Source organism: Clavelina lepadiformis, chromosome 9, assembly GCF_947623445.1.
Source record: "Clavelina lepadiformis chromosome 9, kaClaLepa1.1, whole genome shotgun sequence".
In the NCBI taxonomy this organism is placed as follows: Eukaryota; Metazoa; Chordata; class Ascidiacea; order Aplousobranchia; family Clavelinidae; genus Clavelina; species Clavelina lepadiformis.
In genome coordinates this window covers 14,019,562-14,042,456 of record NC_135248.1, presented here as the reverse complement: position 1 = coordinate 14,042,456, position 22,895 = coordinate 14,019,562, and the positions used below count along the sequence as shown (strand labels likewise).

General features: G+C 35.3%; 2 protein-coding genes across 5 annotated transcripts in view; one reads left to right on the top strand and one right to left on the bottom strand.

Annotated features, from left to right (window-relative positions):
• Window positions 1–22,625, top strand: part of LOC143471281 (uncharacterized) — a 34,136-nt gene extending 11,511 nt beyond the window's left edge. The window contains exons 1-24 of one of the 4 annotated variants that reach the window (XM_076969706.1): window positions 8,825–10,606; window positions 11,504–11,578; window positions 11,661–11,736; window positions 11,857–11,893; window positions 11,982–12,060; window positions 12,243–12,317; window positions 12,454–12,505; window positions 13,004–13,049; window positions 13,179–13,238; window positions 13,327–13,396; window positions 13,515–13,592; window positions 13,730–13,781; window positions 14,087–14,132; window positions 14,222–14,312; window positions 14,458–14,511; window positions 14,591–14,641; window positions 15,330–15,392; window positions 15,621–15,874; window positions 16,324–16,512; window positions 16,771–16,855; window positions 20,321–20,395; window positions 20,772–21,034; window positions 21,696–21,884; window positions 21,962–22,625. In XM_076969706.1, coding sequence (XP_076825821.1) covers window positions 8,914–10,606; window positions 11,504–11,578; window positions 11,661–11,736; window positions 11,857–11,893; window positions 11,982–12,060; window positions 12,243–12,317; window positions 12,454–12,505; window positions 13,004–13,049; window positions 13,179–13,238; window positions 13,327–13,396; window positions 13,515–13,592; window positions 13,730–13,781; window positions 14,087–14,132; window positions 14,222–14,312; window positions 14,458–14,511; window positions 14,591–14,641; window positions 15,330–15,392; window positions 15,621–15,874; window positions 16,324–16,512; window positions 16,771–16,855; window positions 20,321–20,395; window positions 20,772–21,034; window positions 21,696–21,884; window positions 21,962–22,024 — 3,816 coding nt within the window. In that variant the 5' untranslated portion in view covers window positions 8,825–8,913 and the 3' untranslated portion in view covers window positions 22,025–22,625. Of the gene's footprint in view, window positions 1–8,824; window positions 10,607–11,503; window positions 11,579–11,660; window positions 11,737–11,856; window positions 11,894–11,981; window positions 12,061–12,242; window positions 12,318–12,453; window positions 12,506–13,003; window positions 13,050–13,178; window positions 13,239–13,326; window positions 13,397–13,514; window positions 13,593–13,729; window positions 13,782–14,086; window positions 14,133–14,221; window positions 14,313–14,457; window positions 14,512–14,590; window positions 14,642–15,329; window positions 15,393–15,620; window positions 15,972–16,323; window positions 16,513–16,770; window positions 16,856–20,320; window positions 20,396–20,771; window positions 21,035–21,695; window positions 21,885–21,961 lie in introns of those variants that run through there. The other 3 variants (XM_076969708.1, XM_076969707.1, XR_013119526.1) reach the window with 3 other exon arrangements.
• On the bottom strand, window positions 2,045–4,926 carry LOC143471296 (protein regulator of cytokinesis 1-like). The gene is made up of 8 exons (XM_076969735.1): window positions 4,708–4,926; window positions 4,300–4,557; window positions 3,878–4,092; window positions 3,350–3,635; window positions 3,126–3,278; window positions 2,853–3,033; window positions 2,566–2,672; window positions 2,045–2,334 (listed from the first exon to the last, which is right to left on the bottom strand). The coding sequence occupies exons 1-7, from the start codon at window positions 4,816–4,818 to the stop codon at window positions 2,596–2,598; spliced, it is 1,281 nt and encodes a 426-aa protein (XP_076825850.1). The 5' UTR covers window positions 4,819–4,926; the 3' UTR covers window positions 2,045–2,334; window positions 2,566–2,595.
• Window positions 22,626–22,895: the final 270 nt, after the last annotated feature.

Sequence of the window (22,895 nt, the reverse complement as noted above, 5' to 3'; positions counted from 1 at the left end):
TACAAGACAAAGGTATCAAAGACTGCAATAGGTATTCCAGTTTAATTGTTTACGTCACTTTTAGTTATAATTTTGTGATGTTTTCATTTATTTCATCAGTAGTTTCTTATTTCCAACAGTTCAGCTCAGTAACCGAGTAGATAGAGCTCCGGGCTCGCAATAATGCGGCAGGTGTTTGAAATTACCGTTGTAATGACCTTGGCCAAGTCAAAGTTCAGTGACAGTAACATGTGACAGTCACAACACAAATAATCTCTTATTCAGTGGACCTGGTAAACAGTTCTAAATTTGTGCAATACAATATTTCATAATAAGACGATTACATAGAATTCTAGCAACGAGACATCGCATCTCGTCTATGCCACTTAATCACCTCATTTATAGCACCTGGTTTCAGGTGCGCCCAAGTGCTTGGCTCGATGTTATTTATGACGCATTTTGCCAACCTTGCACCTTGGGTTTTCAGTCGCTCATGCTCGTTTATCAGTTGGCTCGTACTGTTGGTTTTGGAACAGTCGCTAATTTTGTGTGTCTGGGTTTTCTTGAGTTATTTAAACCATTAAATTTAGCTTTTGAATTCTTTTGTGCAAACACTCCACAGTAGGACTGCAGGAACTTCACACTTGCCCGCATAGCCGACGCTAATTAAGGGCAGTTTTTACAACATGTTATCGGGAATTTCTTTTATAATCTGCGTTGTGAGGATATAGGGAGGCTGATATGCAAATGAACTGCAACTTGGTTTATGAAGTTTTTTTGCTGATGATTTAGATCAGAGGTCGGGAACCTATGGCTTGCAATCCAGAAGTGGCTCTTTTGATGACGGCTTCTGGTTTGCAGGTAAATCTAAGTTGGCATTTCTTAGTTCGATTTTTACGAATAAAACTTTTTCTGTAATTTTACGTCGCATTAACAGTAAGAAGCATTTTATTAGAGTAAATCGAGACACTAGCCGTGGTCTAAAGTTGTTGGTTTTGTTTAAAAATGCACACGTTAGTTGCATTAACCTAAGTGTTGAAAAATATTGTACGCCTCTCACGGAAGTACAATTAAAAATATGTAGCTTTCATGGCCCCTTTAGCTAAAAATGTTCCCGACCCCTGATTTAGATGAAAGCAGCAACTACTTAATAACAGAACAATCTGCTTCGTGCGCTCCTGTCTAATGGAAGCAGCTAAGCCATGTTTTAACTTACTTGTTTGATTTATTCTGGCTAACTCAAGCAAAAGATCTATGCAGTAAATAGAAGTTTTATTGCCGAACAGTCCTTTATAATTAAAACCACCAGCGTCTAGGGGTCTCATTGGGCAATAACCTTTCTCACGAACCAAATTTTAGGACTTAAAGATCTTTTTACGTTTTTATTTTTTCGTTCGTCGTGTTTCCTTGTTTGAATGGTACAACTTTTCAGCTCTCACCTTACTATGTTATAGGCACCTACCTTTACCTTATTATATATATATTATATACGTCGTTAAAATAGTTGTTGTAAACGTCTTTCACAATCTAAACTAAATTAATTATTGTAAACGTAAAATCGGTGAATGGATTTTATTTTGAGGCGTGGTGAAGCGTTTTTCCAGCGAAAAAACACCCAAATTTGCGCCCTGGTGGTTTATGCAATGTAGGAATTTTAGAGCCAGATTTTAAAAACTTTTACGAAATGTAACAAACAAGATGTAAGCCCAACGTTGACGTAGATAAAGGCCTGACGCAAGACCAGCTTTGTTTGTCGAGAAACTAGGCCGATCTTTGTCAAACATGATTGAAATAATCGGGTTATACGGTGTTACACAATTGTTCTAGCTTATATGCGGCGTTTTAAAATCGTCAGTCCTAGGCGGCCAGCTGCTGTTCGTATGAATTTGAAAATGTGTTTCATTTCGAATCGATTTGGAAGCTTTTTTATTTTTGAGCCGTAAAAGAGCAAATTTTTGCACTCTGTTGCATTTTTGCACTCTCTCAAAGCAACCTCTACTCTCCTGGCCGCAAGGTTGATAGAGCACAATATATTACCGGTATAAAATTATTTAGTTTGTATCATTTGAAAATATTCTGCGGGTACAATATTCTGAAAACCAACAAATTTCAATAAGAATGTCGTCACACGTGAGCGGCAAATAAGGCGATGAAGAAATAGAGACGCGAATATTTAAGCGCAAAAGCGCTTTCGTGTATTCGGGTTGGTGCTCCCATATCGCATTTCGTCTTCGGTTTCTTACTTGCGTTTAAGTTTTCTTTGCATGTGAAGTTTATCGCGAATTTCGTCAAATTGTTTCCAATGTGTTTCAAAATACGCATCCAATGGTAGACCATTTGCCAAAAATTGAACACCTAAAAACGTAGGTTATTAAATATGAAGAACATTTCTAAGATTAACTTTAGATTTTATAACTATATATTAACGTGTATCATAAGCGATAGCCACTGCACTATGCTATAATATAATGTGTAAGCTATGTTGCTATCACAGAACCACTGAAACACTGTAGCACAAATACAGTTTTGTGTTTCATAGGCTATATGCGCGACATAGGCTGTAAAAATCGGCCAGGTTTCTGTAACCTTTAGCAGCAGTCCATTGTTCTGCGGCGTTTAGCGCGTTTTTTTTATCCTGCACGTTTGCTTTTGGAGTTGTTTTCTCTCCCTCTCGTCGGCCAAAAGTTTTCCACCTGTAATATAATGGAATTATATACAGTATATGGTTTTAGAGTTTCTTTAGCTGAAATTACTTAAGCTTAATAGAAACTTTTTGGTAGCGGTAAAACAAAGGTCGTTATTGGTTGTTTTAAATTATCTTGTTATAGCAATGAGATCGAAATGATAAACTTTTGCAAACGTAGCCTATATACCTCGATTTTTCAAGCGACTAGGATCATGTGATTTCTCCTCCAGTTCCAATAAATGGTCAAAGGATGCTTTCCAGGTCTGTAGCTTTTTAACAACAAACTCTCTATCTTTGGCACATGCCTCCTTGACTCTGACATTTTCTTGAAGTTGTTGAAGAAAGTCCTGCAGTTTCATAAATTCGCACTAAAAACATATAAAATTTGTTAATTTTTCACCTGTTCTCAATGTTAATACGAAATTAGGTCTAAATGTCTTTATGAAAAGAAATCTTTTACTACAGGTTGATCCTCTGCACTCTCCATGAAGTTATCAGTTTTTATTTTTGCGAGTTTCTGCTGAGTTTGTTCAATCTGGCATTGCAAACGACTCTCTTCTAATTTCTTCAATCTTTCTAGTTCATTCTGAAGCGCTTCCGCATTTTCGGATATCTAATCAACTCAGAAAACATGTCAAAGTGTTTTCACAAAAAAGAATAAAAGTTACCAACTAAATTCGTCACCTGGTCGTTAATGATCATGTATTTTTTTTCAAAGTCGTCACATTCTGTCTTAGCCATTTCAAGCCTTTGCCAGAGCTTTGTAATTTCATTGGCAAGGTTGCTGGCAGTTTCCTTACGCACCATGTTATTCGCCATTGTTTCAATCGTTTGTAGTTTTTCATCAGACAAAGGAAACATTGGCTTGGCGTTTGCCACAATTGCTGCCATAAAGTCAGCTTCTGTTGGGTTTCCGTACTTGTCAAGTTTTTCTATTATGTTAAACCGCAGTGTTTCATACCTCAGCAACCTGCAAAACGTTTCTTGGTACTTACAAACATTATATACACAATGCAAGTTTTATGTAAACTTGAAGTTAAAAACAACAAACTATAAAAATTTGTTTAACTTATAAGTTACACATAACACAAAAAGCTTAAATGACCACGTGATCATGTACAGCAATGTGTGTGCTATAAAAATGTAATGATGTAGCCTACGTAGCCTAAATCAGGTTTTTAATAAAATGAAAAGATATTGGGTTACACATACCGTCTGTCATAATTTTCTTGCAACGCGTCTATTCTTGATCCGATGCTTGCTATGTTGGATTTTGTAAGATACGAGTCAACATCGCAGGTGTATTTTGGGTTTTGGTCCAGCTGCAAACAAAGTTTCTTTTCGCGTTCAATGTATAGTTGGACTTTTGTCTTTCGCGTTTCTTGTATTTTTCGCAATTTAATCACTTCGTCTCTTGCATTCTTTTCCTTGAAAAATAAATTAGTTTTAGTTAATCATTGTCGTAACGGATAAACTAGATTCAAACGTCTTAATCAGCTTAATAAGTTTACTAGCTTTAGAAATTTCACTTGCGTCACCGGCATGCTCGGGAGGATGCAAAACGTAAGCCTTCGTTTTCATGTGAATGAAATTCGCTATGGAACGGAGAAGTTAAAACTGAATTGATTTTTCACCTTTAGCAGCAAACTACCAGAAATTCCGTGGGGTAAGGATGAAGCAGATGAAGAAGTTTCGTTTGAAGGAAGTGCAAAGTGTTCAAGACTAGATTCTTGACTGTCGTCGATGCATAGGAACTTCTTCAGAGATGCCGCTTGCTGGCTGTAAAGCTTAATTTTTTCTTCAATGTTCTTTTGAAGTTTTGAATCTTCATCAATCATGTCTTTAAGTAGAATTTCCATGTGACTACAAACTGCATTACCTCTGACTTCCACCTATATAAAAGAATTAAAAACTTTTTTACACTTGGATAGATAAATCATAACATTTCCGAAATTGTTTTAAGAGGTACACAGGCCTCCCAGATGCCGTTATAACGCACCATGCCAATTTCCAACAACATGCAACTTCCTATTATTTCATACCTGTTTATCCGGGAATCCAATTTTTGTCCATATTATCTCTAGTTGCGGTAGATATATTTTCATAAGGTTTAGTAAAGACATTTCAAGTGGTTGTGTTCTTCTACGGACCATGTTACAAATATTTTTTTGCTAAACGTTTGCTCACAAATTCTGCTGTGATGGGGAAAACTTAACGCACGCATCCAACTTTGTGAAATTCCTATTGCTAGCTTTAGCAAATTATTGGTACATTAACCTATCTTTGTTCAATGTACTCTATAGCCTGCCGTGTAAATTGATTGCGTAAAACGACATTTCAATTTTGCAAGTTCCACATCTACTTTTGCATAAAATGAACTTTAAATACATTTTAAATACAGCAGTCGTTCTACACAGGCACACGAGTTTTCTTCTTCGTGTTTACATTCATGAGTGAACATGAAGAAATAACATGTGCTCGCTGTGAAGCACTGATCTGGAAAAAATTCAAGTCGTAACACTCTCTCATGAAGTTTTAATTTAGCAAGAAAGTTTCATGCAAGTAAATAGCCTTTCAAGTCATTTCAAACTGATTCAGCCGAAACAAAGTACCCAACGCGTTTATATCGGGCTATCACTTATCATCAAAGCGACTGGTAAAAAGAATCCATAAAACGGAAAATGTGCCCCAAGTCAGGGGCGTCTTCGCAAATTTAACAGCTATTGCTGATAAGAATTTCTTTTGTTTGATGCTTGTTTCATTGTTACAAACTTAACTGTTATAAAAACTTAGGTTTGCCTAGTGCTGTATGAGACATATTCACCGGCATATATGTTGTTGTAATCAGCCAGAAAGGATAACATATGAAAGTATAATATATCAACTTGTCATAAAGTCACTCGAATGAAAGTTTTGTTTCTTCCGTTTTATATCCAAAACAAACTTTTACTACTTTTTAGTGGTTAGCCCGCTGTTTATTTATTGTTAATAAAAGACCAACCTTAATGGTAGCCCATGGTGAATTATGGGGTGGTTCCTATTGCTCGAGTTCCGGAGTTACTGAGTTTGTCTCTGTGTAAGTCATATTGACACACAAAGCTTTTCTTGGAATTTTTTAAATCGTTTTGCCCAAATTTGGAACTTTTCACCAGAACCACTGAACAGTCAACAGAAGCAATATCTATAATGCATGTACCTTAAACATTACAATGGCAATGCCACTGGATATCGGAAATGGGCAGTATTACTGCCATTACCAAGTTATAAGACTCACAACTTTAAAACAATACTCAGGAAGTTATTATGACGCAGTGTTACGCTTCGCTGATTCGATACTCGAAGACGAAAATTCTATGTCTTATACAATCTGTATATTTCATTACTTATAATATTATCACAAACCGTTAAGGTGAACAATAAGTCTGAGGGTGAGAAAAGCAGTCAACGACCTTATGAGACTCATATATCATCATCCGCAATAAACATTTCAACCAGCAAACATTTTTATTGAAGTGGGTCAACCTGTCAAGTTCAGGTACCGTACACGAACTTTTCATTACAAATCTTTCCATCACTTGTGCTCATTGTAACTTGAACGCAATGAATATACTTAAAAAGGTTTTTGATGTCGGTTTTTCCATGGCTTGTTTTATCTTAACAACAATTTATTTGTCTAGGGTCTAGGCCATAAATACCCTATAAAACACAATTTTAAACAATCTTTTTGATTGGTCAATAACAATAACAAGATCAATCTAATGTTTTATAGGATATCTATGGTCTAGGTGGGTCACTGGTTCACTTTATTCTCAGGCTGTGGTCGTCTTCGATGTCAGCAACTATCTTTTTTTAGTAGTAGCTTAAGATTTCTAAAAGCTAAAATCAACTTGTAAACAAACCCAGTGAAGTGATTAAAAGTCATAACTGTGACGGTGAAGACCACACAAAGTAGCTTCCAATACAAATTTACTTTTTTCTAACTTACTAAAAGAAACGGGGTAATTATTTTTGGTGATTCCCCTAGGGTAGTTTCCATTTTGAGTTTCGCAAGAGTAACGCTTAGGCTGAGGCTAGTTCCTGTTTTTATTTTCAGATGGGGTGGTTTGTACAATCATAAATTATCAAAATGTTGTGGCTTGTTAAAAAATCATGGTCAGTTAGATGCAAGCTCATAAAGGCCAGCTTGTTAATATTCTGTTTGACCGGAAAGTATCGTAGCTTAAGCTGGATAAACGTTCGGGGTCTAGTTGCAAATCCTGCCATGAAATACAGGCAGAGTTTTGGATAGTAGCCAATATTATAGCCTAAAGCGTATATGACTAGCCAGGCCTTGACACCATCTTAAATTACAATTCCTGCTGAACTTGATGTTTTGACACACAGTCCAGGGCTCCAAACCGGGCCAGGAAAGAAAACTTTGTGTACCGAACATGCCCAGTGCACACACTGTTGTACAACGTAGCTATTTGGTGAACCAGATGGGTTAAAAAACTACTTTGTAAGCTAAATAATTCCCAAACAAGGATATCTGGTGTACATACGCTCAAACCAGTGCACACTTTTTTTGCCTACTGGTGTACACCAGTCTTTGAAAATTACGCAGTCTATAGCATGTTAGGCATATATAGGTTAACCAGATTAGACTTGAATTTTGGGCAACAAAAGCAGGTAGTGGCGGTTAGCCCATTGAAGCCCCATACAAACTTTCAAATCTGTTTGTTTACAGCTTTGTGATAGCTCATTGTGGATAGCATGGCTACTGCATCCTCGAGATCTGCCCTAGTGCAAAGTGTGGCACCTGTATCCTGAACTTTTTTTAACTTCACGCCGAATTATTATTGAACAAACAAAGAAATCTGGTTGTTTGAACTCCAATTTACAATGAATAAACAAAGAATTTGGATTTTGTGAATACCATCACACCAAAATTTGCGTCTTTCAGCGCACAATTTATTATCGACAACTGTCGTACTTTCCATGGCCGCATCCGTGGACAACATGTGGCCATGGAACATATCGAGCATCTTCGAACCGCGAATATCTTCAACATGGCCCTTAGTCAACCATTTTGACCTCGCGCCGCACAAAGCAAATTATCAAATTGAAACTATGCCAACTACAAATTCACATTTTAATTTTCGTTCTTCTCTTGTTTATACAAAAAGAGCACAATGGTTCTTTTTTATAAGTTGCGTGGCATAGGCTCACTAAATACTGTTTTTCCTATGAACTACAGTCGCGCACTTTACGTGCATAATTTTGCACTTAAAGGTTTATACAGAATTTCGAACCACTCAAGTTTTAATCGATTTAGAGATTAAATTAGTTGAACTGTGTACCGGGACATTACTATGAAATTGCGCACTCAAGAGCACACTTGAAGTGCATCTAAAAATTTTACACGTCACCACTTGTCATTTTTTCCTGCTCTTGATCTTGCTAAAAAGAGTCAAACTCTGCAGTCCAGGCATAGCACGTCGTTGGCGTACTCAGTATGTACCTTCAGCATACACATCACACAGAATACACCTTGACTACAAAAGGAGACTTATAATGAAAGTTTATGACAGAATCTTTTAAACTCCTATTCGGATGTTGTATGCGACTTGGTCATACCTCGTAGTTGCAGATTTTTTTGTCAGAAATTTTCACACTATGTTATAGGCAAAACATTTCATGGCAAACAAACCAGTTAGTACAATTTTTGTAACATCAACTATGCAATGTCACAGGCAAAATATCTTAATTTAATTCAATTCTAAAATTTGACATTTTCAAATTTGGACCTTTTTTAACTATCCAATTCTGGGCATCCAAACGTACAGATTTTGCTTTAGTGCTCTAACACAATTCTTTGTGCAACTGGGAAAATATAGGTTGTTTGTATATCTTTCATACTGAGGCTAGAAATTTACGTGCAGTATATGTGTTAATGTGCATAACATATGTGTTATAATATTTTAGATGAACTCGAGGAATAGGAGCGTACAAATTTGCAATAACAATAAATTTGACTTCACTTTGTATTTCAACTTGTGAAAAGTATGCAGAAAGATCAACCTTTAAACTACTTTGAGTTATGCAACATGATTGCGACGACCAATATTGCTTGATCTTCTGTACTTGTATTTCAATACAAAGTTATTATTTTTCAGGCATTTTCGAAGTTATAAGACAGTTTAAGTTCTTGTTGTACTGTTCGTAAGGCATTTTACAAATGATTTTACCAAGAGCAGCTCTTTTAAATCATGAATACTGGGCTGCGGCTTATATCATCCACTCGTGAAAAAGATAAACTTGAATTAAACGAAGGTGAAAGCTTTGTATATGACAGAGAAAGCAAAAATGGCATTCTGACATTTTGGCGTTGTTATAAACGTGGAAAATGCAAAGCAAGATTGCACTTGACTAAGGAAGCATTGGAAAGGCTGAAAAACGGACAATCAGTTGAACCAAGTTCATGGAAAACACTTGGAAGACACATCCACGACAAAAAATCAAGATCAGATTATTTTGAAAGACCTTTCAATACAGCTATGCCAGAATCCACCCAAAACACAACTTCCGATGTCTCAAATGCCCAACCTCCTCTTTCAAGCAATCGTTTTGCAGCTAGTTTTAATGTGCAGCATGGGGTATCCTCAGTCTCTGGACAAATAGCAAACAATGATTATATGGCGATTAATCGACCAGTGTTAAGGCAAGCTAAAACTTCTGCAGGTGCTGAAACATCTCACTCCAGTCAACCGAGTGGTTTTGTACAAGAACAACAGAACTTAGTCAACAATTTATCTGAAAGTGGCCCATTAAATTGTGCACCAAGTGTGCAGCAAAATGTTCCTCATGCCTCCAATATTAGTGCTGTGTTAACAATAAGTAATTCCACTACTAGAACAGTTTCAACTTCACTATGCCACCCATTCCAAGCAAAAAGAGCACGTTATGATGACAATACTAGCAGCCCAAATCAAGGTCAAGTAGAAAACAGGACTGGTCATGATATGCCAAATACTAGTCTGACATTCTCACAAAACCCACATAGATCTAATGTGCAAAACGTCAACAGAGTGCCTTCTGCTTTGAAAAACACTTTGAAAGTTTATGGCAACTCTGATTTGAACAGAGATTTCGTCAAAAAACTTTTGCAGGACGTACATTTTTTGAATTCCAAGATTTCTGGTATCGCTGGTAAATTAACCAATAGCACTTGTAGTAATTTGCATTGTGAAATTATTTGCAAGACAAGAGAAGATGTTGTTGAATTATTTGATACATTAAAAAGTCATGAAACGAAGTTTAACATTACGGTTGAACTCTGCCAGAAAGAAGAGATAAATGTCCAACTGGATTCTGTACCATTTACTCTGGAAGATGGTCACATCTTAAGTTATCTTCAACAAAACCATGGGACCGTTTCTGCTTCTGGAGTATGTCGCAACCAAGATGAAGATGGCTATTTTACCGAAACTTGCACTGTGGTTATGAAAAGAAGAGATTTGGATAGAAATCCAATTTCTGATAAAATAGTTATTGATAAAAACACTATTTATGTCAGCTATGAGGACCAAAGGTTGCAACATCCGCCACCAACCACTAGTTCCGCTGTTTTGTCAGAATCAAATGATGCTTTGAGTTTCCTTGCATTATTGGCCAGCGTAGATGACAGAGAAATCAATAGAACGCACCAGATATCTGAGGTCCAGTCCAGTGGTTCTCGTATAATGTCGTTATCGTCTTCAACAACAACAACTATTTCTACCAATCCAGCTCCAGAACACATTGAAAAAGTTTCCACCCAAAATCTGGCTCCACCTATTCTTCCTGCACTTCCCACTCAAGCTGCCCTAACCACATTCCTGCCTGTGAGATGTTCAATTCAAAGTTCCATTTCTACGCAATCCACTGTATGTGCTGCTGCAACCAACTCATCTACATATTCAGGTCAGACAGTTGTTACTATCATATCCTATTGTTGGTGGAGTATAGGATCTGTAGGTATGTAAACGATGTTTTAAATAACAGTGACTACTTGACTAATAAAAGGCAAGATATAAGATGACACTCTGGCGTTAACTTTTTTTTAATTTCTCAACACGAACTTTCGCAACCATAAACTTGTTTCATCAAGTGTACTAAGATTTGGCAATAATTACTATATATATTAGATAAGTGTATGAGTATGGAGTTAGTGTATTAGTTATAGATTAGTTATGTAAGCAGATATTAAGTATAAGTTATGTGTTGTTTCACTTTGTTGCTCTTCCTGTCATGTAATGAAATCAAGTTACTAACTTGTCACTCTGGTAAATCTGAAATGTGATTTAACTCGGTGAGAGTTGAAATTGCTTCAATGTACGAAATCTTTGCCAAGAATTTGATAAAATACAGTATGAAGTTCTCTGTAGTTTTTGTCATTCTTGCAACCATTTGGTAAATGCATTTGTTTACTTCGGCATAATGTTGTCACTTCTACTCGCACTGTCAGCTTTTTTCATTTTAGTTTTTAAAATTGGTTATGAAGTTGTTGATAGACTTTGCTGTTGGGAAGTAAGTAAATGGTATTGGAATTGGAGTTTCAACCAGTATTGCGGAGCCCCTTTTCCCAATACCACTTCCTACGCTATTCGATATAATGCAACTAAATGCTTAACACGCTGTTATTCTGTCCAGTTGGTGCCAACGGCCAGTACATGCCATTTTGTTTTAAAGATTCTTTTATTGATTTGACACATTTAATATTGGCTCCTTGTCCAAATGTGTGTCATCTCTGTAGAAAAGATCAACTTTTTATATTTTTTGTTTTGATTAAAATCTAATTTGATGATTTCATACATGTAGTTGGTAACACACAGCAATCTCGTCCTCAACAATATCCTCAGCAACCGTCAAGATTCATCCCACCTCTGCATAATTGTGAGTTGTTCTCTTGATAGTGCCAAATGTGTTAGAAGAGCACATTGGAAGTATATTTGGTGCAACCTATGTACGTTTTTAGACCGTATGAACTACAACAACAACCATGGTTTGCGAGCAAGACATCCACTCACTAACAACGCACCATCGTGTTTCCAGTAAGATAAACTGCATTGGGATGATTTTATGCATAAAACTTTAGCCATGAAATTTTGTTTGTTAATAAAAAATCAAACAAATGCAAAAATATCATATTGTATTTGAAACATTTGTTTTAGGCAAGCTACTGGATTTGCACCACCAATTTGTAACCAAGTAAGCAGCTGTAATTGCTAATATTAGTGTTGAACAAGCTTGCAGTGTGTCATCGAAGTCATTTATCTTTCACAATATTTTATCCCAGGTACAACCTGCTTTACCACAGCAGCCTCACAGGAACCGTGGATATGATATAATGAGTAACCCACCTTTGGCTCATCCAGGTATTTCCAAAGTTGGTTTGTTTAATGAGGTCACGGGCATGATAATTGAACATAATATGAGTTACATGCAGTGTATGTCAAGATATCATACATACTTAACATTGAACTGCATGTACTATGTGCAGGTCCGACTACCTTTAAAACAGGGTTATTGTTTATTAAAATGCATATCTTGTTAATAGGGGGTGCTTCACAACATTCAAACCCATCACAACATTCTCAAATTGCTGTTGTGCCTATTCAGGACATGCATGCTGGTGAGATGAATAATGAGTAATGGGAAAGGCTTTTGGCTGTTTACTATGCACACTTTGTATCATGTAAATCTTGCATCTTTGGTGTTTGTTTGAGTCATTATTTGGTGGTTTGCTTTTGAAGTTATAATTTGTGCAGAAACCTCTGGGACGATGGTACAAGTTGGTGACTATATACCTACAATGAGTCGGTAAGAAAATAATTAAAAACTGATCTGAAATATTGAAGGTAGTGACTTCTATACACTGTGTTTTGAAATGTGTTAGAAACCTCTTTGCCATTTCAGCTGTGATATTTGTAGTAGGCAACACAAAATTACCTAAATAGACCTAACCAAATCAATCACTCTATAAACAACTACCTACTACTCCTGGGGCATGACCAGTGCGTAATAAATTGTGAGAACTAAAACCAGCCATTGTCATGCAGGGATTCCCCTGTTATTATTTAATGTGAAACATCTTGATGGCTCATAGACAATTTTTGTTTTCAAACGAATAACAAAAGAGATTTCGATAATAATTTACTACAAATGGGATGTGGTTGTAGCATTATTACTGACATACTTTCTTTAATTTCAATTAGTCATTCTCATAGTTTAGCTAAATCAAAAGACTTTTGGTTTTTGATTATTGATTAATGTTCTTGATGATTAATGTATTTGCTCAAACCTGAAAATGTATTTTAGGAAACCTGATGAAGCCGCACTGCAAATTCCCAATCAAAATAGTCAGGTAAGCTAAGTTAATAAATCATTGTTGAAGATGCTTCTGTGATGTGTAATTGTAATTTTGTAATTAATATTATTATTATATGTACTTATTATTCTTTGACAAACTATGTTTTCTCGAAAATAATTTTAGCTTTTATCTACTTCACAAACTGGTGGAGTTGGACAACCGCTTACAAACCAAAACAACGAAGTAAGTAAAATATTAGAAATGGTCCTTACTTTATCCAAGTAACCAGTTACTAACTAGTTCTCTTACAATTACCTGCTTCCATCTGCAGTTTGATTCACAACAACCAACACACGAGGAATGCAGACAAAATATGATGGACACCTCGTTCATCAATTCAGGTATCAGCAAAATAAATTTATTTGATGTCATTTAAAGTGTTCCAGTGTCAGTACGTTATAGTTTCTAAAGGATAAAATTTTTGAAAAACTTGCATTGAAACCCTGTTGTTGTAAACAGGTGGTTATGCGCAGCATTCTACAACTTTAGAAGATCTTGTCGAGGCTATAGTGCCATCTCAAGCTATGCCTTTTATTGGTAAGTTATTTTAGTGGTGAGTGGCATCAAGTGAGTTTGGTGCTGTACATTGCATGCAATAGATCTTGTAAATCTTAACTATACTATGGATTACTCTGTGATAATAATAGCTGTGTAAATGCTTGAAACTTGTTTAGGAAACCTTGGGACAATAGATTCAATTGGCAACAATATATCCTCCCTTAATCAGTAAGAAAATTCAATTGTATTGGTATATGGTCCGTTTCATATATTATATCTGTGCATAACCATAAGGTTAAGAAAGTTTGATATGAATATTATAGAATGGCTTGTCAGTATGCTGCAGCCAAAAAATGTTTTGTTACTTTTCTAAATCTTGTAAGTTTTAGAAGCGAGTACAGTAAGTGAGCTTTGGTTGACCCTAAAATTTACTTCTCTGGCAGACAGATTGGCCATTTCCGATGTTAATCTTGCACATAATTAAATTTTGTTGATTTAATGTTAAATTTTGTGTGTTATTATGTTTATTTTAGGAATTTTCATGAAGTTGAACAACCAGCTTCAAATCAATATACCGAGGTAAGCTGATATGCTTATATCAACATAAAGTTGCTTCTCTGAAAAACTTATGATTTTATGAAAGTGATTCTTTCCATTTGTTTTCTCAGCTACAATCTACTTCAAAGTCACAACAACAACAACAGACAGATGAAGAAAATAGAGTTGATGTTGAGGAGACTGCATCCATACAACGTTCAGGTATCGCTGTTAAGTAACATAATTTATCAACCATAATTGATAACGACAGTCATATTTACAATAAAAATGATATCTGTTTTGAATTTAAACTTTGTCATTGATATTTTTAATAATAATTATTTTCGTTTTTTTATCGTTTGCACAGATCTCAGTGAGGTGGAAGACTCTGAAAGTGACAAGTTGTCTTCAGATAGTTCAGGTTTGGGTGGCGACTTATATCTATGATATGTTCTGCTTGAATTAATATTGTTTGAGATTAAGACATTGGTTGTATGTAGATGGCGAAGCTGATGATGACATGAGTGAGGACTCATTGTACGGAAGTGTTGGTAAGTTTGAAAAGTCATATTCCTGACACATCAGTTTGTTATTTTAAACTTTTGGCTTGACGCTGTTGAATATTGTGAACTTGACACGTTGTTCAACGTTTTAGGATATTGTGCTTCAATGTTTTACAACAAGGACTTAAAATGTGTGACTCAGTGGCAATTAAATTAGAACTTCAAAGATTTTAATTGCTTTTTTTACAAAAACTTGACTACGTTGCAAATGGCTAGGCAAAGGTCATGTTTTTCGCCAAATAAAGATTACAAATAAGTAACAATTTGACCAATTGGTCGACTGTTGAAAACCATTGCTCATTTGCTGTTATTCATTGCCCCTAACTGCTGGAACAGTGGAAAATAATCCCTACCACATGGGGCTTTTATTACTCATTGAAATTAGAACTGCTAAATGATATTATCGCTTAATAGTAAAAATGTAATTGTTCTGCAGTTTCGCGGCTGCCATGGTCACACAATATTGTCCATTGTCTGTCTCCATACATTATGATGATATGATGTATGGAATAAGTTATTGATATAATTTAATTTATTTTTTAGTCCTGCTGCATGGCTGTGTATTTATAACTTGAGGAATGTGCATGTACGATATTTAGCATCATTGTTTGACACTTTTCAATAATTAAATGTGATATTGTTGTTTAATGGTAGAGATTATTTTCTTATTTTGCAGAAAATTCCCAGCACAGGAAAATTATTTGCAAATTGACTAAGTATGAAGATGAATGTGGTTCAGGTAATATGTTTATTGTTGAGCTCTGCTATCTAGCTGTACTGCAGCTCCCTGTATAAAATTTCGACTGAGTCTTTATATTTCTGCATATCTTAAGTATATATCAGTTCAGTAGTGAAAGATAGATTATAATTACTTCTATCATTGCTACCAAAAATGCATTTCTCAAAGTGATTACTGATAAAATTTATACAAATCTTTGACAAATAATTATAATTAGCCGACTTTTAGATGATGTGTATCATTTGCAACGACTCTACAAGCGCATTCATGAAATCAATGACGAGCAGCTCACCTCAAAAGCACTGGAGCTCTTCCCACAAAAGCTGTCATTTCGTTATGCTACGTTTACAGAACTAGACTCATTTCTATTCGTTCTCACTAAAGTTGAGAAATGCATTGAAATGCTTGACCTTTCCCACCGCTTTTCTAAACCAGAAGATGTCGGCCGAATATTTTCTGCAATTCAACAAATGCCGGGAAAGGTCTCTTTATTTTTTTTGCAGAAATTTGTTTAGAAATCACAAGATTGCTGTTTGTTTATTGTTTGACGTCATTTGATGAGGTTTTCAATTCATTTAGGTCAGTTTAAGTTAAAATCAGCAATTTAAAACTCGTAATGTGTCCAGATAAATTTGAAAGTTTGTAAAATTTAAGAATCGGTTGGGTAGAGTTGAAATTTTTTTATATAAGACATAGTTCGTAGAACTAAAGGATAAAGATTGATAACTACAAAACTGGCAGTCATTGACAATCAATAAATCTGAATACTAGAGCGGTGTTTTTGACAGGAATTTCAATTGTTTAATACTCCGAAGTATTTGATTACTCTTTATCAGTTCACTAATAAACTTGTACCATCATCATTTGATTTTTTAATTTGATCGAACATTTTACTTACAACAATTTTCTTTTGCAAACCTATCAACTGTAGATCAGAGAACTTAGAATCAGTGGAAACATAATCCCAAAGATACCTTCATCGTCATTTTTCAATAAAGTCAGTGAAGAACTGTGGATGCGTCGTTGCTTTCATGATGAGGGCACACGGAATGGGAAGCGAGATGCGAACCAGTCAGAGAAGGATAAAATCCAGAAAAACCTTGATCAGCTGGATAACTTGGTATTGCTGTAATCTGTTAAGTTTGTGTGATGTTGGACTGTTTAAACAAGTGATTTAAATTTGATGTTGCCATGATTGTCAGTTTTATAAGTTTATTATAACAATAGGATGACCCTCTTTAAAATAGCTGCAAAGTTTTTGACAAAACAATATAATATAAATTTGTTTATAAGCTGGTCTAAAATGGTGCACCCCATTTGTATTTCATACTTTTTATGCAAATAAATTTAATCTTTATTCAAAAATTTTAATTTTTAGGAGTTGGAAGTTTATGTTGGTGTTGATGAAGACGGTTGTTTAGTTTCACTCAGCTCACAAAAGCAATTTGCTGTCACAACAACAAGTATGTTTGAAACAATAGCAAACTCATCACAGTTTGTATCTCCGAGTAGGATTATATTTTCCTGTGCTTCAAGTCAACGGTTTTCAACCTTTGTTTAACGCCACCCAATTTTTTTTCATTATTAACGCTTGTAGCCCAACGCTTTGCTATAACCTACGATATCACGAATTAATAAACTGTGATTTCCAAACACTTGAAACACGTAGCTTGGTCCTCAGCACTAAATTTTGCGATGTACTACAACACACAACACCATAATATGTTGCAAACGAAACATCGAACGCTAACATTTAATAACAACATATATCCTACCAGCTTGCTATAGCAAAACTTTTTTTAATGTACCATCCTTCAAGGAAGGGCACACAGTTTCTTTTGTGTTTTGACTTGAAACAAATTATAACACACAAAAACACTCATTAAAGTGTCTTGGATTGTTTAGCGATGGTTATGGCTTAGCTGGTTGATGACTAGAAACTAAAACATAAGAAACATGATCACTAAGAAACGCTTATGTGCTGTTTCAAGCACACTACAACGAAATCAAAACAAATTAGTCAATCAAGAAATACCTGGTGGCCCAAATATGGGTCGTGGCGAAAAGGTCAAGCAACTTAACGAATTGTCCGGTTGCGATCCATAGTTTGAGAATCTTTGTTATTTAAATTGATGTTTTAATTTTGATATTGAGGCAGCATTTAATCTCATGGTTGAAAATATAGCGCTTGTTAACTTTTCGACTTTATAGTACTACACTTTGATATAGCTACTGTAGATTTCAGCAACTTTTTATTCAAAACTGGGCCATTTTATTTGAGTAATTTGATCAAGGGTGCCAGAAATATGTCAGAAATAAACATCCCCTTACTTCATTGAGCAAGTCGCAGGAGGTGCCTTTTTGAAAAGTCCTATTTTTGCTTACTTACTAAAATCTTTATGACCTTACATGCAAATTTATTGATCTTTTCTGTCAGCCTGGACATGAAAATTATACAGATTAAAATTGTATCCTTGAGTGAATTTAAATTTTAAAGCTAACCAATTTTTTATGTTTGTTTTAACCTGACTTCCTTTTTAGTTAGGGCCAGGTTTACCTACTGCAAGCCAGTGGTAAATTTTCAACAGGGCCCTCAAATTTTTTCATTTTTAGTACAGTAGTAACTTTGGGCTTTTTTAAAAAGTTTAACAAACACAAGTTCAATCAATTCGTGTCTACTTGCAAAACTTTCAAAACCATTTCCCATTTGTCTCAGAAAAAGTGTCTCAGCTGAAGTAAACATAAAATTTACTTTAAGCCTTCAAAGCATGAGGCTTGTGGCAACTGCCACACTTACAACTATGTTAATCCTACCTTTTTTAGTAGGTTTAGTTAATCAACAAAAGGACAAAAAACTGTTAGTTACAGCTGTTCAAGGATTTTTTAATTTTGTTTGCACTGTAGTTTTTATTTTATTTTGAAAAGCCTGAAAGTGTGTATATACTCTAAATAGTCTAAACTCTAATTTAAAAGATAGAAATGTTCTGGTTTGTTCATTAAATTTGCAAGTTATCAGCATGATACTGTGTTTAACCTACAATAGTATTTTAAAACAATAACTAAAGAGATTTCAAGTTTAATTTTAAGCAAAGGATTTTTTTGCATAATTTATAGTTCGCATTGGAATAATTTCCCCTGCCAGCCTTTGTCCTTGAATTTTTATTTACAAGTCTTTAACAACTCAGTTGGTAGAAAATTAAGATCTTTATGGGTTATTGGATTTAAAACGACCTTTTATCCAAACATTAAAATAATTTGGAATTAATCCTCTCAAACCCAAACTCTCACCTTTCATGAGCGCATTGCCGCTAAAATTATTTTATACAAAAAATATAAGTCATAAGATTTAAGCGCGAGACTTCCAGTAAACGGACCCAATCGCCGACCACTACGCCGCCACATTTCTTTCTATGCTTCGTTCACCGTATTATGGTTCAGCAACTTCAGTAAACAGACGCCGTGAAATTGTCACTTTGAATGAAAAAGTGTTGCAGCAACCGTTTCAATTCTTTAGATTATTTCTGATAACCTGGGTAAATTTAAGGCAAAGTTTGTAAACTAGGCGTTGTTCAAAAAAAAATAAAACGATTTAATTGTAAACAATCGAAATGATATACCGGTACCATGTACAAATAACCTTGTGTACCGGTAGCAGCAAGTATGCTTCTGGCCTATAGTCTAATCTAGCTGTACTGGGCTAGGCTAGCCCTGCAAAGGCTGTCTTTTTAAAAGATTTCAAAACTTTTCAATAAAATAAGCTAAAAATTGCTAATCTGTAATTCCTTTAATCTTAAATTAACGCATAACCCAGAAAAATAACTCACAAAATAGAAAAGTTTCAACATTAGTGCAATGTACATGGTAGTAAAGGTAATGTATTTGGCAAGAACAGTGCCTAATATGTAATTTATAACTGTTAGTATGACTACAATAACACTAGTTCTGTGGATCAGTACCTGTAGGTTTAGTACTGGTAGCTTTTGCTGATAATTATACCTAACAAAATCATTATATTTGCAAATATATAATGACAGGGTGTGATTTTTAAGCCAATGTTTTATTTTGTGTGTTGGGCGCCACAGTAAGGCTTAAAATGTGTTTTTTGACATTTGCTTGTAACCAACTTGTAGCCTAGCCTACACCAGGTTCAAGTCACAGACAGGCCTACAGTTATTTAAATGTAAAACAAGTGAAAACGAAAGTTCTGTTTGTTTAAAATATGAGGCACTGGAATTGCTGTGTGTTTATGAGCAAATTCTTCAAATCAGTGACAAGCAGCTCACCGCAAATGCAGCGGAACTCTTCCCACAAAGGCTGCGTTTATCCCATATCTGACTGCCATGGAATCAACTGACAAGCCTACAAAGGCTAACTTTTTTAAAGATGTGAAAAAGCTTGATAAAATAAGCTAAAAAAGCAAGCTACTAATTAATGTCTGTAATTCCCTTAATCTTAAATTAACGCATAATACCACACATCAATACTAGCACGAAAACAGAATGTGTTTTATTAAAATTTTCCGCCTAGGTCTAATACCAATCAGCACCCACAAGATAATGGCTGTCCATGAATAATTTTAAAGAGGGTAAAAATCATACTTTTTTGATTTGCTCAGTCCCAGGTCTGGCGAAAACAAATCCCTTTGTTATTTCTACTTCAAATATTTGTAGCGTGTTACTGTATAGGTTTGTAAGGCACAGACATTAGCTTTACTTGTTTTTCCACTAATTTCTAGTGGGGTTTATTTTAAAGAAATTTCACCCGTACCTGATTTTTTCAATTTTAGGTTTTGTTTTTGTCAAAATGTATTAAGAAATATGTTTAGGAATAAATGTAGTTTATATCCTTGTATTTGGTTTTCATATCTTCATGTTCTATAATCTATAACATCCAATGCTGTGAATCTAAAATGTTTCATTATTTTGCAGAAAATGCAGAGCGCAGAAAAATAACTCACAAAATAGAAAAGTTTCAACGTGGATGTAATGTATATGGTGGTAAAGGTAATGTATTTGGCAAGAACAGTGGCTAGAATGTGATTTATCACTGTTAGTATGACTACAATATAGCTAAGATAACACTAGTTCTGTGGATCAGTATCTGTAGGCCTAGTACTGGTTGCTTATGCTGATAATCACAGCTAACGAAATCATTATATTTGCAAATATATAATGACAGGGCTGTGTGATTTTTAAGCCAATGTTTTAACCTTATACCGGTTTTATTTTGTGTGTTGGGCGCCACAGTAAGACATAAAATGTATTTTTTACATTTGCTTGTAACCAACTTGTAGCCTAGCCTACACCAGTTTCAAGTCACAGATAGGCCTACAGTTATTTAAATGTAAAACAAGTGAAAACGAAAGTTATGTTTGTTTAGAATATGAGGCAACGGAATTGCTGCGTGTTTACGAGCAAATTCTTCAAATCAATGACGAGCAGCTCACCACGTATGCAGCGGAACTCTTCCCAGAAGAGCTGAGTTTATACCCTATCAAGTTGACAGAATCACAAATTGACTCGTTCCTGTTTATTCTCACTAAAGTTGAGAAACGCATCGAGGGGCTTCTTCTGGACGAATGCTTTTCTAAACCAGAAGATGTCGGCCGATTATTTGAGGCAATTCAAGCAATGCCAGGAAAGGTTTGTTTATTTATTTTACTTTCTACTTTTTCGTTCGTCTTCAACTTTGTTTACAAACTCGATGTGTCGTAACAATGCACCTTGATTTTGCTTGTGACGTCATAATGGTTTTTCCCGCTTTTAAGCAAAGATGGTTTGTTGAGATTCTGTGCGTTGTTGTTGGTCGGAATATTTTGTTTTAATTTGTTTCAACGGGACGTAATTTCCCCGCGCAAGTTTTATTGTTTAAATCGCTGATAGATCTGGAATGCGCAGTAAACCTGACCGCTTAATATTCGTTCGTTTTATTGAGAAAAATGGCAAAATTTGATCGGTTCAGTTTAGGCTAAAATCAGCAGCATCTGACCAAGATTTGGCCAGAAGCAAATTTCAAATTTTTACAAAAGTAAAAATATTTTTGCGACTTTAATATCAAGTTTTATTTCTGCAACGAATACTCGATTGTGGTTTAAGTTGGTCGCTTAAAATTCCTTCTATTTTTCTCAAAATCCAAGAATTTGTGTTTGTCCAGTAGGCTACTGTAGGCCTAAGCTACCACCATGCTAGTTAGTTATTAATTAGTTAACACTAACCAGTTAACTTGTATGAGTTAAATATTAAGAAATTAGTCTTTGTTATAACACCATGTTGTAGTTTAATTTTACAAACATTTTAACTCTAGATCGGAGAGCTTGATATCAGTGGCAACATAATCCCGAAGATTCCTTCAAAATCCTTCTTCAACAAAATCGAGGATGAGCTGAATATGTTCAATTGCTTCCCTGTTGATGACGCAATAAATGGGCAGCGCAATGCGAACCAATCAGAAATCGCTGAAATTCAACGAGTCCTTGACCAATTGGATGACTCGGTATTATTTATGTCTTGTTATGTTTGTGTGAAGTTGAACATTGTAGAGGAATTTAATCTCAAACTTTTAATTTATAGAAGTTGAAGGTTAATCTTGGTCTGCGCGATGGTGAACCGGTCGAACTCCGCTCGCGAAAGTAAAGTGACGTCTCCGTGTGACGTAGTCATCTTCAAGCAAGAAATTGGTTTTACTTCGATAAATACCGTTCTTGAAATCGATTCATTTACACAAAAATAAGAGCGACCGAACGCGATTATATTTTGTCAATCGCGACCTGGTCGGGAATCGAACTCGGTATTTTTAGACAATGCAGTTCTCGTTTATCCTGATGCGCCACGCGAAGAACTGTTAAAATATTGCTTAAAAGTAATTTATATTTGTATTAGCTTGCATAGTTACGTAACAATTGTATTTGTTTGTCACATACGAGTTAATTGATTTTGTAAACACTGCATATGGTTGTGCTATTTTCTTGTGATGATTTCGAGATTTCTTATCATAGAAACTTGTTCATTGGTTTTTCTTGATAATTAATGTCGTTTTTCTGTCATTGGCGATCAGTTTGATCTGTGGCGGTTGGCGTCATGTCACCGCCACATCATGTTAGTTACTATTTCTTTGTTTTACCGAATTTTTTACATTCCTTAGTTAATTAAAGTTGATTGCTTTGCTTTATATTCTGTTCACCTTCTGTAAATCCATTCACTCGTTTATTTGTTTCTTAAATTCAATACAATTCTATTCCCACGTGTTGGCCGATTGATGTCTGCGAATATGCTGCCGAGAAAGACACGCGACCTCATGATGAGTCAAGAAGAGTTTTTCGTGCTCTCAGACTTGAGTAGCTCTTGGTTCTGACAGCGGTCGAGAAAGCTCTGTGAGTCGTCGTCCAATTCGGCTTTCACAATAGAAGAATATTCGCTGGAGAATGCGCAGAGAGCATCATTGTCAATGGGCAGAGACGGCCACAGATGAACCAGACTAGGAGTTTATTGCTCTCACTCATTATGA